The sequence below is a fragment of the Nanorana parkeri genome, unplaced genomic scaffold, assembly GCF_000935625.1.
Source record: "Nanorana parkeri isolate BGI_ZX_2015 unplaced genomic scaffold, ASM93562v1 scaffold1661, whole genome shotgun sequence".
NCBI classification, from domain to species: Eukaryota; Metazoa; Chordata; class Amphibia; order Anura; family Dicroglossidae; genus Nanorana; species Nanorana parkeri.
This window is the reverse complement of record NW_017307929.1, coordinates 197299-216801: the sequence shown is the minus strand read 5'-3', so window position 1 is coordinate 216801 and position 19503 is coordinate 197299. Positions and strand designations below refer to the sequence as shown.

The 19503-nt window shown below is 40.7% G+C and overlaps 1 protein-coding gene across 3 annotated transcripts in view; it reads right to left on the bottom strand.

The window, feature by feature from the left end:
• The window catches only part of SLC12A1 (solute carrier family 12 member 1), a 101855-nt gene that overhangs the window by 52773 nt on the left and 29579 nt on the right, over positions 1 to 19503 (bottom strand). For all 3 annotated transcript variants that reach the window (XM_018571053.1, XM_018571052.1, XM_018571051.1), the window contains exons 7-14: positions 17015 to 17126; positions 16082 to 16209; positions 15630 to 15714; positions 13195 to 13346; positions 11667 to 11774; positions 7549 to 7672; positions 4493 to 4594; positions 1346 to 1501 (exon numbers count right to left, since the gene is read on the bottom strand). In XM_018571053.1, the coding sequence (XP_018426555.1) occupies positions 1346 to 1501; positions 4493 to 4594; positions 7549 to 7672; positions 11667 to 11774; positions 13195 to 13346; positions 15630 to 15714; positions 16082 to 16209; positions 17015 to 17126 (967 nt within the window). The remainder of the gene's footprint in view (positions 1 to 1345; positions 1502 to 4492; positions 4595 to 7548; positions 7673 to 11666; positions 11775 to 13194; positions 13347 to 15629; positions 15715 to 16081; positions 16210 to 17014; positions 17127 to 19503) is intronic.

Genomic DNA, 19503 nt, shown 5'->3' with positions numbered 1-19503 from the left:
GGCGCACTGCAAGTTATTTATTTCCGGCATCCCACCCAGCTCACTGGCGTCACTGGTTGCCAGGAGCTGGGTGGGATGCCAGCCAGAATGTCCTGCTCAGCTCCTGGCAACCAGTGATATCAGTATGCTGGGTACGAGGCCAGAGTATCCATGGGTTGCTAAGAGATAGCAACCTGGGTTGCTCTGGTCAGAATGGGGGTGGCAGACACACCTGCCGTCCTCCCCCAACCTGACCCAATGAGATGCCTCATCAGCAACCAAATATTTTACCTCTCTATCTACACTGTAGCACATTAGATACACTTTCTAGGAGATGTGATGCAAGCAAGTGCTGTCTGAAGAAACACATAGATATTAGCCACTTCTGATAACTTTGGCAAGACTGGGCACCCTTTGTGTCATCTATGGGTGACCTCAGCATGCAGAAGTCATCCCTGGCCCATACATCTTTGGGGTGAGGTGGGGGGTGTCTTTTGGCACAATTAATTTGGAGTCAGGCAGAGAAATTCTTTGAGATAATGTGGGTGCCAAGGATGTTTGTTGGACACACAGGATTGTAGGATAAACACACTTAAGTCTTTGTGTCTTTTGGGTATCTCAAGATCCAGAGGTCAGACTGTATGCTAATGTCTGATATCTATTTGATCCATGATCATATCTGTGACTGTCCAGCTTCTACAGTTAGAATTGCTAACACAACTTAGAAGCGATAGGTAACACTAAATTACTTCTAACTTGCAGTTATTTAGAATATTACTGTAGCTGCAGGATCTGCTAATGCAAGCTTTCCAACTGTCTGGGATAGTTCCCAAATTCAGAAGTCAAGTGTAAGGTTTAGATAGAATGTGTATTTCAGGATAGAACTCTAAGGCTCGTTTCACACTGTTGGAGTGCGTTGACATGCATTGTATCAAGACAGCCCATTCATTTTAATAGGCACCCTAATGCACCAAAAAATGTGCATGTAATATTTTTTGTAATGTAGCATATCACAAGACATGGTAGTGCATTACCGTGCATCGTGGTGGGCTGCAATGCACATCCATTAGCAAGGTGGGTTAGGGTTCCAATAAGAATGAACAGTACCGTAGCACCCCAATACGAAAAATGCATGTTGCAGTAATGCTAACACGTCTGCAAAACGGGAGTGCAACAGCGTGAAACCAGCCCAATTGTTTTCAATGTGGGAGAGGAAAGGCTTATCATTAGCTATCTTATGACTTTGCATGACCTAGTAAGTTGCAGATGCAGGTTCCACAGTATGGTACACTCCACCAAACAATTTGGCACATATTTGTAGCCTTAACACTTGTATTAGAGTTGGCACTTTTTTGTTTTTTCATACCTGGTTTCTTGTATGTCACATAAATATACAGAAAAAGCTCTATGCCATATGTGATGACAGCTGCCCACCAGTTGATGACGAACATCACACCACAACAGAGCATGGCTCCAAACAAAGACACCCACATGTTGTAATATTTAAATGCAGGTCGCCACCCTGTGTAAACAGAAAAGCATTTTAGTATAGGATTGTGTATTGCACACTATCAAAGAACAAAACTACATATGTGTGTTAAAATAAAGCATTTTATATAGTATAATAAAGTTTTGCATCTAGAAATGAAAAAAAACCCAATATGCCCAATGCAATAATGCTTTTGAACCAACTGGAATTCTGCTGATGACTGGCTACAGTCCCTTGAAATCTGATTTGTTGCTTACAGATTGCAGGTTGAGAGGTGGTACTCAGTCATGTCAAGGTTATGCTGAAGGTATTCCTTTGGTGTATGTGTAAAAAACACAGTTGTAACTAATTTCCACAAAATTCAGTAAAATACTGCTACTTTCAAAAAGAAACATATCATAGATTGTTGGTAAATATTAAATAAAAAAAGTAGGAAGTACTTATATGTAGGGATGTAAAATACCAAATCAAAATCTTGGAAAACACAATTTTTGGTGCCATAAAAACCTGGGCCGTAGAGCGGTTTATTAAACACTGCAAACAAATGTCTTTTTAAATCACCTTTATCCATAAGCTGCTTGTTTCTTGCCAATATCACCATTAAATATTAGGATAGTATTTCTGGCTTAGTTAATACTGTGTCATAATTTCATATGGCTAATCAATAAAAAGATGCAGAAATGTGCGTTTTTAGAGATACGACTTGTAAGAAGAGTATTGGCATTCTTGTCATTACATATTCTATAAACACTCAAGGTTCAGCAAAATGCTAGATAATGGCAGCTCCCTGTGCTGACTACTGCTCGTGCAATGCCATTATTTATTTTATGAGTTTGTGAGAGTTAGTGTCCCCTTTGTGCTCATTAACATTTGATGTATCATTTGTATAGTGTTTTGTGTAGCATGTAGTGTTTTTACTGATTCTTTTTTATTTTATTTAGCACTATAAAACTAAATACCCAGAAGTAATCTGGGATATAGTTGTCATATTTCTATCTTTTTTAATCTAATGTAAAACTGTGGAGGCCTTCTCTGGACATTTAGTGCTCTTGTAGCTGACAATGTGTTTCCTTCATACAGCAGTAAGGTACAGTATTTGTTACAGCTAAGACAGGAACTCCAGCCCAAAATGTTCTCTTTAGTTTTGGAAAGCATAGAGAATGCTTAGAGTTTCTGACAAGATTTTTATTGCTGTCTTTGTTCCCACTGGGAAGAGTTCCAGAAAGACTTTAAAAAATCACTACTGCCACAAGGGAGAGCTGGCAGTCCTGCCTTATTTACATTTAAAGGAGAACTACAAGGTTAATGATTTCCACTCATCCTCATAGGTAGAGCCGACCTGTGACAAAGAAGCTGTCACAGGTCGGCTCTATCGATCAGGAAGTGAGCAGAAGCATGCCGCCGATCCGCTCACTTCACAAACATCTCCATGTAGTGAGCGGTAAATACCAGTCAGCGCTCCCCACAGGGATTCCCCCCTCCCCTCTTCGATCCTCCAGTTCTGCGTGGAGGAACAGATGGGGGAGGGGGCAGGCACAGCTGGCTCTGCCTCTAGATAGGCAGAGCCAGCTGTCACTCATCCAAAGAGTGCACACAAACACGAGCAATCCTCAAATGAGTCTTGTGGTAACAGCGGGTGTTTATTTGGTTCAAAAAGCAACGCGTATTAACAGCGTCATGCAAAGAACCTTGATGCATTTCATACTTCTAGGGCTTATTCATAAGGTCTCCTGTTCTGATGAGTAAGCATTAGAGGTGTGAGAAGCATCAAGGTCTTTGAACGAAATTAATGCCCACTGATACTGCATGACTTCTTTAAGAATACCTTGTGCTTGTGCGTATTCCTTGGGAAGATACCAGTTTATCTCCTGTCCTGATTACCATTTGCCACCAGGATACGAATTGTGTAGAAATTTCCCTAAGAGTACACAGACAATAATTGAGACATCAGAAAAGTCTATATCAGGGAAATGGCCAACAGAAAATCATTATTATTTGAGCCTTCTAGCTTGGGTTTAGCAGCTCTCCACAAATTGAGGGCCACTCACAGAGTAGCGGGGTCACCAAAGTTGAGAAGTCCAAGTATAGTTGAGCCAATAAGAGCACCAAACATATATCTCAGGAGTCCAAAGCATGTTTTTTTATTTCCACTAGTGCCAACAGGAAATCAAAAGACAGTTAACATCTTGGGGCCAAAAGAAACACTGTATCAATGTGTGCCTATCTACATGTGGCATGTGTAGTCATAAAGGGCTTCTTCTTGTGTGAAGCACTCACAGCTAGATTTACACCCTCTTATATGACATACACTAGATACTTCCAGTAAGGTGCTCCAGCTTCATCTGGTGAGGCTTTATCCTCACCACCTACTTATACTCTTTCTTTCCACTAGCTCAGTACACTGGAACCTGGTTATCCTATGATTCATTAGTATCAGTCTCTATCTCTGGTTGAAGCAAAACTGTACTGCACAGTGCAAGGTTATGTACCATTGTCAGCTGTAAGTCAGAAGCCAGCAGCATGAGGTACACATGGGATCTGATTTACTATAGTATGAAGTGCAGTGAAGTGAACTGAAGTACAATAAATTGAGGTGATTTGGAACATGATTTACTATAGTATGAAGTGCGGTGAAGTGAACTGAAGTACAATACATTGAAATGATCTTGAGCCTGATTTACTATAGTGAGGCAAACAGTTGTACAACTTCTTCATATGATTGGATGTCTAATGTGAACACAAGTTGACTTCATCATCTAATTTTACATCAGAGTAAATCAAATCTGTTTGATTTACAGATCATGAGGGACACAGAGCATTGTGTCCCTCATGCTACTGCATGAGGGACACAAGCTTGAAAAAGACCATCACTGAAGAGAAATATGAACTTTAGTAGAAATGCTTACAAGGACAGTTGGCAAGGTTTGTGTTTCCTCTTTTTTAGCTTAGGGTCAGCCTTAGTAACATTTTGTACAAGGCACAGTAAAACTAATGGCCAATCATGCACATATTGATTATACTGACCTGGAGATTTTGCATATGAAGCATGGAAGCAGGAGAAATTGATCAGAGCATAAGAGGCTAAGAAAAAATTAGAGATGATGGGGGCAATGGTATTCAGCTCAGCTGTAAAAAAAACAAAAAAAAACATGTTAAATATAGCACTCTGTGTACAGTATAGCATGTGATTCACACCAAGGCCACTGTAAACTCGTTGGGGTTGATTGTTCACTTAGCAAATTAAATGTTAATTTTGCAAAGTCAATGTTCACCTGGTCAAGTGAAAAAGGTACAGTTGTGCTCACTTCAGTCATCCAATTATGTGCAATCAAAAATCCTGTTTTATATTTAATTTGCACATGACGAGATATTCAAATCAGCTTTACCTTATTTACTAAGCTAAGTGAACATTCCCTTAGCTAACTTTACAAGTTCTAATAATCTCTTAATGTACTTTATATAGATGGGCCCTAACACCAGATTTTGTCATAATAATAATCTTGTGTGCAACAAGAGCACCCCTTAATATCTTCCTTCTTAGTATCATGCCATAAAATGTATCTGCTGTTCATCCTTATTATTGTCCCTGATCATAGAGATGTTCACCGAAATATAATTATTGTCATTTTTATAAAGGATTTATACAGCGCCAACAGTTTGCTCTATATAAACAGTTTACAAAATACTTCTGTTTTGTTAGAATCTTTTACAGCATCATCACTGTTTCCGTAAGCAAATGCTGTCATAGATCTGTAAAAGAGTTTTGGCTGAGTATGGGTATTTGAGAAATCACTCGATTGCCCCCATCCATGCTTAACAACATACATTGAGGAATCTGCTCTGCCAGCTATTGTATTTTGACAGCCATCGGTACCCACGGTGGCCTGAATACTTGAACAGTGATTGCATCTGAAAGAATGCAATCTCTGTTTGGCCGACAGTTTTTCACTTGATTACTTTGATTTTAAAATCAACTATTTATTTTCCAAGCTGACTAGTAACTAAAAATAAGGGGTGTTAACTGCAGAGGCAGGCCAGACCTGGTTGTATGTCGAGTGTAAAAACAGGGGGATAGCAGAGCAAGTTATTCCCTGTGTTTTGCTCCTCCGAGGGAAATACAGTTAAGAGTTCACTTCTGTAAAAACGTATTTAACTCAATTTGAGTATTCTGGTACTTTAGAAAACTGAGAAGATTAGAATTGTGTTATAAGTACTTATTAATGAAAATCTACAGTGTAAAGAACCTCCCCCATCCTGTCCTTCTAGCCCCAATATACTCATACATAGCAAAGGTTGCACTTAAATATCTACCTAATCCAAAGGAATTGCGTCAGTGCCAGTCACATGACCAAACACCAACCAACCAGTCAGCAGCTCTTCAAGAGCATTGATCTTCCACTTCTGCTGTGATCATGTGACCAGTTCCACAGCATTTCTTTAGGGAAGGTAAGTATTTCTTTATCATGTACAGGTGTTCTGGAGCAGGTAGGCCAGAATAAATGGTTGTTGTATTTTAACAGGGCCACTATCCAGAATTCTTTAATGGGTGGTTTGCACTGTATAAATGCACCCTGCCTCGTTTATGCACGTTCAACTGCAGATTCCTTTGTCTTCAAAAATGTGTGCAGGCTCCATGATTCTTGAACCAGACACTCTCCTCCTAAAACTACATGCACAAATTACAGTTTATATATCCAGCACAGATAGTATAAGGTTTATTTATTAAGGCAAAGTGCAATTTTCATGCCATCATTGTTCTTTGCTCAGCCTTATTAAATAAAATCTACCAGTGTAATCACATATTAAACATCAACATATCTATACAATCTATTTTATTTGAGATTTTTTTTTTATCAGCCCCCTCTTTTCTTAAAACATTGCATATCTGTAGAAATCCCAAGTGAATTGCATACAGGGTTCTTTACAATCTTGAGTAAAAAACGACTGCTTTGACTATATGTCAGAGCTCCATATCTACTCTTCCCTTTGGCCTATCAACCTTATTATAGTGGCATTCAAAGGAGACTATATGCTCCCAGGGTCAAAATGCTGCAGTGATTTTTTTGCAGAGCAGTAGAGTTGTCACGCTACTGAAGGAAGTTGAAAATGAATGGATCTACTGGCAGGATCCTGGTAAAATGATGTTACAGGGGACTCGGATAAACAATAATACTGTGTTATAGTATAGGAACTATCTGGCTGCACTCCGTTCCACACTAATTCGGTTTATTGAAAGGTCATCAGCGACATCGAGTCCTGCCCGAGGTCCACCCTCTCTGACTTGTTTCACCCAATCCTGGGCTTAGACATTGAGATGAGGGTAGATCTAGGTAGGCTACATTTATACTAGCAAATAGAGCCTTTGGAAACCATTGGATACATACAGTATATATGCATTTAGAAAACCATTTGAGGGCACAAATATGGATCTAATCACACCTACTATAGTCTTAAGCTTATATCCTGATCCTCGGGTTCTTTTATCTATGTTTTTAGATGTTACGGATGGTTTTATGCTAATATGTTTTTAAGTGTTCTAATAAGATTTGTTGGTTTTATAGTATAATTGGTTTAGCTAAATACTGGCTTATATATAAATGCTGTGATTTATATTCTGCTGTATCACTGTGTGTTATTGCCGCTGTGATTATTTAATGCTAGTATAAATGAAATGTAGTAGTATTTGGTACAAAATGCAGCAGGATAGTTTGAAATTCATTTTCTAATATGAATGTAGACTACCTAGGTCCAACCCCATCTCTACGACTAAGCACAGGATTGGGTGAAACAACTGAAAGGGTTCAGACCTCGGGCAGGACTCAGTGTCACTGATCAACTTTCAATTGAATTCAGCATGGAATGGAGTGTGGCTGGATTTTTCTGTTACTATATACCTGCTTGGTTGAAGCGAGAACACACTCCTGCCGGCAAGCACCCAGCTGTCCTTCCCCTGCAAAAGCCATGAAGGAGCTGTGCTTTATTTCTATGCATTGGAAAAAAATACTGTGTTATTTCTACTGACAGGCTTTTATAAGCCAATTTGTAACTTTGCCCATAGTTTTAAAAGTAGCATAACTAACCAATCAGGATAAAGGCCACTGCAATCACAAAGGTAAGAACGTATCCTCTGATAGGCTCGTTGTTTTTCCCGTGTCCTTTAGCGAAAAAGTGAAGTGCTGTGTAAATGTTATCCTTGCAGAGAGCCTGTGGAGAAATCAATAAACGCACTTAACTTATTTCTTAGCAGTAAAAATGTTCCAATCCACTATATGATCTTTCATCACAAAGATGATTTACTGCCTTGAACTGATTACAAAAAGACTGCCATCATAGACTGCGTTAAATTTTATTGGATCTGCCATATAATATTTAACCAGATAATCATTTAGACTGCACCTTTTGAAGATGCAGTATAAAATTGTTAACATCTTGTGTAATTTGAAAGGGCTTCAGTGGTGTCGATTGTGGCACAAGTGCCTTTTTTCAGCCTTTTAAAACTAATATAACATGTCATTAACCCATCACCTGAATGCCCCTTTCATGCCATTAAGGTCTACATTTTCTACGTCTACACCACCTCTGCTCAACACCTTTATTGTTCGCATGCTAATTTCCTTAAACCGACTGCGTGAAATTAAAGAGTAATAATATACACAATTGTAAAGAGATCAAATTCATTCAATTATAATCCATTTCAGAAATGATCTCCAACCGTACACATTTGTATATCTAGCATTGTTGCAAAATACAGATAATTTCTTTTTCAGGAGTTCTTAGCTGAAGGGTCTTATTAGCTTTGATGGATCCAGTAAAAAGAAGTTATCATGCTGTTCAATTATAATTATTAATTGTTACATTTGGACTTGTAAAGAGCTGAGCTATGATATAGCCTACATTAGTGCTTCTAAAATGTATTAAATAATGTACTTTATTTTGTCTAGCTTTTTCAAGTGCATGCAAGTATTTTGAATACTTGAAGTCTGTGAATGCCTTGGGAGTTCCTGCATTTCTGCATACATTGCTCCAAACGTGTGATCTGGTTGCAATAATAGACAAACTCAAAATGCTTCATCTAATAACACACATTCAATGGCATAATTCAGTATTCTCCAAACTATGGCCCGTGGGCCACATCTGACCCCCTACAAGATTTTATCTGGCTTGTAGAAATCCCCAGCTGGCTGGCAGAATATGTTCTGGTCTGTTCACTCTAATACGGGGACTGGCTCTTTCACTCTCAACCAGCTAGCAGTGACCCTCCCCCAGTCTCCAGTGCAGAAAATGCCTGACCCCACCCCTGCTGTGGTTAGTTGCCAGGACCACTGGCATCTTAGCAACCAATGATGTGATCGTTTTACCCCCAGCATTTACAGGAGGACTGCACTTCCTCTGTCCACATCTGTTCCACCTCTCAACTTCCGCCATGCTGCTCTGTTTCCTGAAAGGTAAGGGCAAAGACTCTGCTGGGCACACATGGATGTCAGCGGGGACTCTGCTGGGCACTCCTGGATGTAAGGAGGGGCACTGCTGGGTACTCTTGTATGTGAGGAGGGACGTATTAATTTAATAAACTTTTATTCATTCATTAATAATTTTTTCGGATTGTGAATTTTTTAAAAATATATAGTGAGGCCCTTGTACTAAAAAGTTGGAGACCCTTGGTATATTTGAATGCATATGGGCCAATTTACTAAAGATAATCTTTCCTCAAAAAAAGTGTGAATATTCAGATCATTTATCCAGTCATGTAAAACTCACATTTCTGTTCACTTTGCATACACAATTATGTGCATATATGCTGCTCACATTGTTGGATAATTAAAGTAAATATTTACACAATTTTGTCAGTGAAGAGTCTCAACTATTAAGTAAATAAGCCTCATATGTTAAACATTCATGATCAAGCTTGGCAAAATAAGTGGTCCGTGAAATGTACAAACCGGTAGAAACTGTCTTAGCAGCTAAATATTTTCTGTAGCTGCTAAACAGACTTCTGTAGTGGTTCAGACTATGGACCTTTACCTTGATATTCTCCTGCAAACTTTCTTACAATACAATTTTGAGTTCACTGTTCCTTCTATGATAGCAAGACGTCTAGGAATTCCAGCAGCAAAGCAGCCCCAAACTATGATACTTTTCTTTACCATGTTTCACAATTTTGAATGAAATTTTGGTTCTGGTGTGCATTGTTTTATTCTTCAATTATAGCGTTGTGTGTTTCTAAAAGATGCTCAACTGTTTGTCTCCATCCACAAAATGCATTGTGGAACTTTAAGATAATTATTTCTTAAACCTAAGATACCCTTCAAAGTTTTTTTGAAGAACGATGCTTTCATCTTATTAACATCATTTTATTTTTTGTCCATTGAGGAACACAGGAACTTTTTAACCTTTGGGTTATACTGCTGCCTACAAGTGGAATGGATACTGCTAAAGTAAAAACTGTAGGCACATCCAGCATCCAGACATCTGCAGCATCCCACACCAGCTCTAAGTATGTTCTACTCTTCCTGTACTTCTCGTTTAAATGTTTATTAAGAGAGGATCCAACTATGTTTTAGGAGCCATTAATGCAGTAATTCCAACTTCATTGCAATTGTACTTACTAAACATTGTTTTATTTATGATATACTGTGATTTATATATAGTTACATAGTATTTCAGGTTGAATAAAGACATAAGTCCATCAAGTCCAACCTGTTGTGTGTGTGTGTGTGTGTGTGTGTGTGTGTGTATAGGTCCATGAGTGTTCTCATTCTTAAGAGTACCTGTACCCTTGTGCATTTCGGTCTCTCAGGAAGTCGTCCAAAAGCCTCTTGAATGATTCCAGATTAATTGCGGAAATTACCGCTTGAGGCAGTGAGTTCCAGACCCTAACCACGCAAACTGAGAAGAACCCCCTACGCCCCTTGTGTTCGAATTTTTTTTCTACCAGTTTTAGGTGGTGTCCACTAGTCTTTGTTACGGAATTAATCTCAAAGAGTTTGTTGCTAATGTTGCTATGACTATGCCGTTTTTTTACTACGGCCGGCCCGGAGGTAGTTAAATTTAGTAGCCGCGTCTCATAGTTCTGGTCCTCCATCCCCTTTATGAGTTTGGTCGCCCTCCGCTGAACTTTCTCCAGTTCAAGAACATCCTTTCTGTGGACCGGTGCCCAAAACTGCACCGCATACTCCAGGTGGGGCCGAACCATTGATGTGTAAAGTGGAATAATTATAGACCTATCCCTGCAAAATATTCCCTTCTTGATGCAGGACAAGATTCTACTAGCTTTGCTTACAGCAACCTGACACTGTAATTTATTATTCAGTTCGTGGTCTACAATGACCCCCAAATCTTTCTCCATTTCCGACTTCCCTAGCGGCATACCCATAATTGTATAACCCATTTGCCTATTATTCCTCCCAAAGTGCATAACTTTGCATTTATCGACATTAAACCTCATCTGCCACATAGTTGCCCACTCCCCTATTTTATCCAGGTCCTCCTGCAATGTTACACTATCTTGGTCTGTTTCTATTACCCTCCCAATTTTGGTATCGTCAGCAAACACTGAGATATTGCTGTGTACTCCGTCCCCGATGTCGTTAATCATGTGCTAAAAGTATAGCCTATATTCAGAATTGAATTAAACAGACGTAAGGGTCCCCGAAACTAATCAAAGATAACCATTACCGTACACATTTTACTTTTTGGATTAAGATTTTAATCAGCTTTAGTAAATCAGCCTCATAATATAACCAGTATTCAGTTCAGTATTAAGACGTTTTAAAGCCCACCCAAAAATGACCACAGATGTGCAGACTTTCAAATGACTGAGAATGTTTTTGTAATGAATCACAAAAAAAGTAACTACATTATACCTGGTAAGTGTAATTTTGTGAAACTAGATTCATTAGGGTACAGCAAAGCATTTTAGAAGAGCCACAAAATTCCCATGAAATGCTAATATTCATTCAAAATAAGTGCAGCATTACCACTTGTGTCCAGCAGATGGCCTGCAGGACAGCTTACAAACAACAGTTCTATATGTAGATTTGTACTTTTCAACATTCCAGCCCTATGTAGACAGAGCTCTGAGGTTATTCTGAGTGAATGTGTGGACCTCATATGAAACAGTGCACACTTAAAGTGCATCTTTATAAAATAAATATGGCCCAGAGACAAGCAGAATGTCAGCTAAAGGTTTTTCTCATACCTGAAATACTTTGGGAGCGCTAACTAGAGAGGCCAATGCCGAAGAAAGAGTGGCCGAAAAAATTCCAGCAATAATCAGAGGGCCAAATCCAGAAACCATACTCATCACCTAAAGAAGGATAAAGAAATAAGGAAAATCCTGTTACAATATAAGTAGAAAAATGTGCAGCCTATTGCATTAGGACACACACACACACACACACACACTCCCAGCTTCCCAGGCACGGAGGACTGCGGCTGTTATGTGAGGAATGTAAGTGGCAAGTGCCGCTGCACTCTGTATTGCAGAGCCAGTCACAGAGAGATCTTTGTGATCCCCCCCCCCCAGCTCAGTGACTAAAATCTCAGTTTTTGTGTTGTGCTGGGGGTTATTAGGGTGTGCCCAGGTACACTGGGCACACCCCCTGTGCATGCCTATGAGTACAAAGTATATTGCATGTTTTGTAAATTGCATATGCTATTTATGTGAATAAAAGTCACAAGGTGCTGCAGAGACATTTTTTGGATTTCTTGTACGTAGTATAGGAGAATTGGGTATATCTTCTACATTGGCTACTCCAGGGGCGTAACTAGAAATCACAGGGCGCCATAGCAAAATTTGTATGGGGCCCTGTGATTTCTAGTTACACCCACTTGATAACCCAAACAGCTTACCCGAGGGTGACCCTGCAGAGCCCACCATATACTCTCTATAGTGGGCTCTGCAGGGTCCCAGGTGGGCGGTCAAGCCCTCTTACCTGTCAGCCTCAATCCTCTGTCCGCCTCCTTCTCCTCCACCGTTGCTGGCAGGCCCCACCTCCTCCGTCAATGGGCCCGGCCTCATCAATCACCGGGCTCCACCTCCTCCATTGCTGGGCCCCGCCTCCTCCATCCCTGCCGATGATGGGCCCAGCCACCTCCTCCGAAGCTGCTGGTTGTTACCGTCTCAGTAGCGGCTGTGAGGAGGAACGCGCCCCTGCACACATCACTGACAGGATGTCAGTGATGTGAATAGCGGTGCGCTCCTCCTCACAGCCGCCAGTGACTGCCAGCAGCCTGAGATGCCATAGCGACCAGGTGGCCCGCACGGCATCAGGAGGATGTCCTGGCCGGGCTCCCCTGTGCCCCGGGCCACATAGCGGCCGCCAAAGGACTGGTGAGTGCTTTTTTGGAGATTACAGCTTTCTAGTTCTCATAATGTATTTTTAAGGTCAGAGAAGTGGAATTTCACTAAAAGGAAGCTGTCCTCAGACTGCGCTAAATCAGCAAAGCTCCAACTGGGGCAACTTTACTGATGACCCTTATTAAGCTACACCTTGCCTAACCTCCCTCTTCAGCATGGAAACAGTTAGCAGTAACATTTCACATCATTGCTTATTGAGGAAATTAATCTAAACTGTTTTGCTGCTATGAATTATATTGACCTACAGGCACAGAAGCTAAACAGAAAGTTATTGGCAATAATGAAATTACGCAGTAAAACACCCCATTATGTTTTATGCCTCGTACAATGTGCATTGTTATAGCAGATCAGAATGATCAATACATACCTGCATGTTATTCATCAGCCCAAAGTTACATTTCTGAGTGTCACAAACAGAGAAATCATAGCCGAGTTGGCAGGCGGCGGACCCATTGCAGCTCATGGCAGATGTGATTGTGTCATTGATGCTCCCGGTGGCGTCACGAACGACTGATGCAGCTTCAGAAAAATACATTACATTGTTACATGTGTTATTGTAATCATTAATATTGGATTCAACTTAAAGAGGAACTTAGGATTTTCAAAAGTTAACCCTTGGAGTGCGGCTACCCCCACACAGCAAGGGTTAAGTGCTCGTTTTGGTCTAGGGGCGCAAATAAAGAAAATATAATTACCTGATGCTCGGTCCTGCCTGGCTGCTAGAACGGTCCCTGCAGCCTCTTCTCTCCCTTTCACTGGTGGTCTAAGGCCCGCTGACATCATCATGTATATGCAAGGTCCATTCACTTACATTAGACATGAGGACAACAAGGGACATTCCACAGCCAGAGCGGAGGGGAAGAGAGTTGAGTGTTCACCACTGCAGGATTGAGGATTGGGTAAGGGTATCTTCTTTATTCCATTTAATGAGCAGTTAACCCTTGTAGTGTGGGGGTAGCCCCACTGCAAGGGTTAACTTTTGAAAATCCTGGAGATCTGCTTTCAAGGAGGACTAAACATAACCATTGTTAACACTGTAAAGGTGGCCATACACTCTACAACCATCGCAAGACTTTAGTCTTGTGATGGTTGTACAGGGATTAAAAAAAACGTACGATCTGCCTATCTTGGACAGGCAGATCGCACTCTCGATCATCGCAAGCCCGCCCCCTGAGGGGCGGGCTTCCGATGACCGCAATGCTGAACGGGCAGTGTGCGCGTGCGCACACCGGCCCGTTCGGCATTTGTCTTCCGAGCACCGTTCTAACCAGCCGAGAATCGTACGATTCCCGGCAGGTTTTCGAACATGCTGGTTCGACAGAAGACGTGCGACCGTACAGTAGAAACGGTTGCACGTCTCCGTTCACACTGCTCGATTATCGTACGAAAAACCGATCGCATACGATTATCGTACGATAATCGTGCAGTGTATGGGCACCTCAAGAGTAAAATCTGATTTGATTGAATTTTGTTTGCTGAGCTAAGTAATGCGAAGATGAAAGACCTGCATTTTGCTTTGGATCAAACATAATGGGGTCAACTGTTTAAAATTAAATACAAAGGTTTATTACAGTAAAATTCCACCGGTTGGTCCCTTCAACACCCAAACACAAGAACTGTGATCGGAGAGGATGACCAGAGGAAGTTTGCTACACTGAATTATCATATTGGAGCTACAAAGGCAAGTATACTTCAACACATAGAAAAATACCGTATTTTTCCGTCTATAAGACGCCCCCATGTATAAGACGCTCCCAACTTTTCTTACCCAAAATTCAGAAATCAATATTTTAAATGATATAATGCATCACACTTACCTCTGAGTCAATCACTTTATGCTCCGCCATTACCGCTCTGGGCACTGGCTACACGCTCTCCCCAGCAACAGCTGACGTCAGGTACAAAAGATTCATGATCGGATTACAGAGACAAGATAACAGTTTTCCTCCAATCATAAATCTTTTGTACCTGACATCAGCTGTTGCTGGGGAGAGCGGATTACATAGCCAAGATAACAGTTTGCCTCCACTCTCCCCAGCAACAGCTGACGTCAGGTACAAAAGATTAATGATTGGGGGAAAACTTATCTTGTCTCTGCAATCCGAAAGTTTCACTCGTGAGGCTAGTTTGTGGTGTTGGCACTTTCGGCAGTTTCGCAACCGCGGTTCTCCACTCGGCCCCCGTGTATAAGACGCCCCTCTATTTTTAGGTAAACATTTTTATGAAAAAGTAGCGTCTTATACACAGAAAAATACGGTACTTCTTTCTTGTGCTCCTCACCTCCATCTAGTGGCCATAAAGCAATATTTAACTGAAATTACATTTGATCTTGAAAAAATATGCCAATAACATTTGTTTTGGCCTCTATTTGCACAGAACAAATGTATGTACAATTTCGCAGGACCAATGGGTCTTGTTTATAAATACACCTCTAAGTGTGTCCGCACAGAGACATTTTAGAAGCAGACAACCTGCAAAGTTTGCTCATGATCTTGTATTAAACTCTACCTGTGCTATATAGGAACAGGAGAGAACACAATGTACAGTATATATTATATGAAAAACACATGAGGTTCTTCACCAATGGCAGTTATCCTCTGGTTTCCAGAATAATAGCACACCATCTCACCTCATAGTTCTAGCCGACCTGTGACAATGAGACTGTCACAGGTCGGCTCAGTAGATCGGGAGGTGAGCGAACACATACCAGGTAACGTGGTATGTTTATAAGTAACTTTTCTTATAAATATCAGTAACACGGCGAACTGACCACGTCACACACACCCGTTGGCTGACACTCACCTGCACATATAGCTACCGCCAGATATGCAATAGTTGTGATAATGATGGCAAGCATGGTTCCCTTGGGTATAGCGCCTTGAGGATCCTGACAAAAATAAACAATAATGGGAATAAAAATCAATAAACAAGAACTGAAAATGTGCATAGTGCTTTTGCTGTAAGTAAGATATTGCTTGGCCATATGTGTCTACTCTGCCAACATTATTGTAATAGGTCTCCGTCTGGCATTTTACTGCCCCTTCCTACTTTGGCCACAAATATTGGCTTCTGCACAATTTTCTGTACCACATATTAAATAAAGTGTGCCGCCATGTAAATAAATAATTCTTCCTTATTCTTTCTACCTTGCAGGTGTTTAAATAAAACAAATGTATTACAGTAAAGGAAAAGCCTGCTGCCCCTCTTGCATTTTACAAATCTGTACCTGTATAGAACAGACCAAGTTAAGGTACCTTCAAGTCTCCTGAAATATTTGCTCCAGCCAGAATTCCAGTAGCTGCCGGGAAAAAAATAGCAAAAACAGAGAAGAAGCCTTCTCCACTCCTGAAGTCCGGTCCAAAGTTTTCAGCAAATATTGCAGCTGTAAACGAGGAGTACAGGTTTATTACTTTGTAACCTTCACACATGGAAGGGATGAATAAAAGACAGTGATCGGTAATAAGTAGTGGAAGCAGCGAGGTAGAGTAGACATAACAGTCACTTGTTAGGTTTACTGTGCAATTCCAATACAGTAAGTTAAAGAACTCCAGGCAACATTTGTATTAACCCTTGTAGTGGGGCTACCCACCACACTGCAAGGGTTAACTGCTCGTTTTTATCTAGGGAGTAATATAAATGTATACTCACCCAAAACTCATAGCCGGCTGGCTGTCACAGCACTCCCTCCTGCCTGTCTGTAGCAATGGGTATGTCCCTCGGCATCCTCACGTCTTATACACATAGAAGTGCATAGAACGTGATGATTCAGGAACCTTAGAATGCTGGAGCAGAGGGGAAGCAAGGCGGAAGGGACTGGTCCAAGAGCAGGCTGGTTTGGAGGATCAGGTGAGTATAACTTTTTAATTTTCTTCCCTAGACCAAAATGAGCAGTTAACCCTTGCAGGGCAGGGATAGCTCCACTGCAAGGGTTAATAAAAATGTTGTTCAGAGTTTATCTTTAATTATATAGGAATATAGGAATTTCCTATACTTGTCAGCGCCATCTAGGAGCACCAGCGCCGCGCTAACGGCATCTGCCCGGCTATACGCTGGTTTTTTTGAAATTCCTAAATTCCTATAGGTTTTATAATGATGATGATTTACCAAGCATCCAACAGTATGTTTTTAGCACACAATTTTCATACCAGATGTTTTTCAAATACAAAATATATTCAGTTGTAGTTCACCTTGGTAATTAAAGAATCCTCGTGACCTCTTTTCCTCTGTAGTAGGAATAACGGTTCCGATGAAGAAGTTGGCAATGGCAATGAGCAGTATGATCAGCAGAAGAACCTGAGCCTGGATATAAGAGGAGCATTCAGTGAGTGTCCTTACAATTTAGTGTCTGGATCCAAAGAGTGGAAACAGGTATATTACAGTACATCAGTTACAGCTCAGTAATAGAAAAATGGCAATAAAATTATATATGTTACCATTTTCCAGACTTGTCTTGGTACAAGTCCTACAATATAGTGAGACTATAAAGATAGCAAGTTTCATATACTGTTTTACAACAAGAAATTTATAATATTGCTGTAGGTTTGAACAGACCTTGGAAAACAATAGTTATAAATTGGGGAAAGTATTATATTTGCTGTTAGTTTAGTCTTGAGTTGAAGCTGTTAGTTTACAATGAATGTTACATGATAAAAGAATTCAATTGTATGAAGGGGAACCTGGTTTTATTCTAAATGAAAAGCTATTATAATACTTTAAAGACTTTAACTCTCCTAAAGCACTTTGGATCTTTTGAACCCTACTCCCCTCCGCAGTCATACAACTTGATACATTTCTCTTTTTCTTTTTTAGTCTTTTAGTCTAGCCTGCCTGCCTCCCTCCATTCCTGTCTAGGCGAGAATGACGTGTACCCTGCTCCAGCAACCTCCTGGAATATCCACGCAGGTCACGGCATGTGGCGTAGGATTGGCGGTTGGCAGCAACACAATGCTGGATTCGATGGGTGGATGAATATGTTATTTGGGCCCAACCCAGCAGGTTTAACCCCATGCTGGTGAAGTTTAGTGATGGGCCGAACACACCCGAGTACGGTTCGAGTTCGAATTTTAGAACATGGAAAAAGTTTGAGCTTGAACTTCAAACTCAATGAAAGTCTATGGGACTAGAACTCTGAAAATAAAATATCCCCTTTTTGAAGGCTTATAATGCAAGTTTTTAGCCATAAACAGGGTATGGGGATTCAGATAAAACAGGGTATGGGGATTCAGATACTGCCCTGGGGGACATGTATCAAAGAAAAAAACACTTTTAAAAAATACCGTTTTTAAAGGAGCAATGATTTTTAACATTGCTTAAAGTGAAACAATACAAATGAAAAATTCCTTTAAATATCGTGCCTGGGGGATCCCCTTAATCTGCCTGTAAAGTGGCGCATTTGTACGATGTATAGAACCTGCTGCAGCAAAAAGTGACATTTATGAAAAAAAAAAAGTGTCAGGTTCCCCCTCCCAAACAATACCAGACCCTTAAGGTCTGGTAGAAATTTAAAAGAGGAACTCCCCACGCCCCCAAAAAAACCAGACGTGGGGTCCCCCCTAAAATTCCCAACCAGACCCTTGATCCTGGGAGGGCAAGAAAAGGAGCAAGCACATTTTTTGGGCACGTTTTTGCGCTCTTCCCATATACATTAATATGTCAAAATATGCTCACAAAAACACACGTGACTTAATATACGTGAATGAAAACATGTGTGCAAAAAAAAGCGTGTATTCTGCACTGATGCGCTGTCGCCTAGGTGTGAATAAAGCCTTAGTGCTGGTACCATTAGATGTCAATGTTATTTTCCAAGAGATGCTTATCCTGTGAGCTTGGTTAGCCCCAAACCTAGGAGTAATTCACAGCATACTGAGACTAATATACTAATGGACCTTTCACATGGCATTCTAGACAGGTCTGTCTGTCTTTTTTTCAGGCTGACCTGATTGGATTCTCACTGTTAGTCTGTGGGTCAGCAGAGGTATACTGCCCTGCGTCTGTTTACATCTGATTATCGCTTAGTCCATCTAGGTATGAAAAAAAGCAGAAGCAGTTTCATTTTGGCGGGTCTGAATGGGACAGGTCAGAGGTAATCGGATGTAAATGGACTTATATCTGACTCCCCGTAGACCTAACATGGGCTAGTTTAGTTAATTTTTTTTTCCTTCATTGCAAGATAAAACTGAATGGACACAGATGTCAAAAGTGTGACATCTATTAAATATTACTCATTCAGGAGGTGATCTGTGCACATATCGGAACGAATGCTGCTCATGTGAAAGGGTCCTAAAGGAGTTGAGAATGTTGACTCAGAGAAAGGGTAATAATTCACTTCAATTATCCAATTACATTAAAAGCAAATTCCTCATTATTTACTTCACCTGCACATGATTTTCATACAATGCAACCCCATCACCTTTAAAAAAGCTTTAGTAGCCAGCAGAGAGGCAGGAAGTTTTCATAGGGGTTATACTGCTTTAATATTTTGATTTTACAGGCTCACTTTAAAGTGGTACTCCAAGCAAAACCTTTTTTTTCTAGTTCTGGATAGAATGGTTAGGGGTTGGAACCTCTGTCAGGTTTTAATCGATGTCTGTGTCCCAGGGAGTCCCTACACTTTTCGCTGCCTGAGGGTAGGGTGGGTTGGGGGACTGGTGTTTTGGGTGCTGGTGGTGCACGTTAC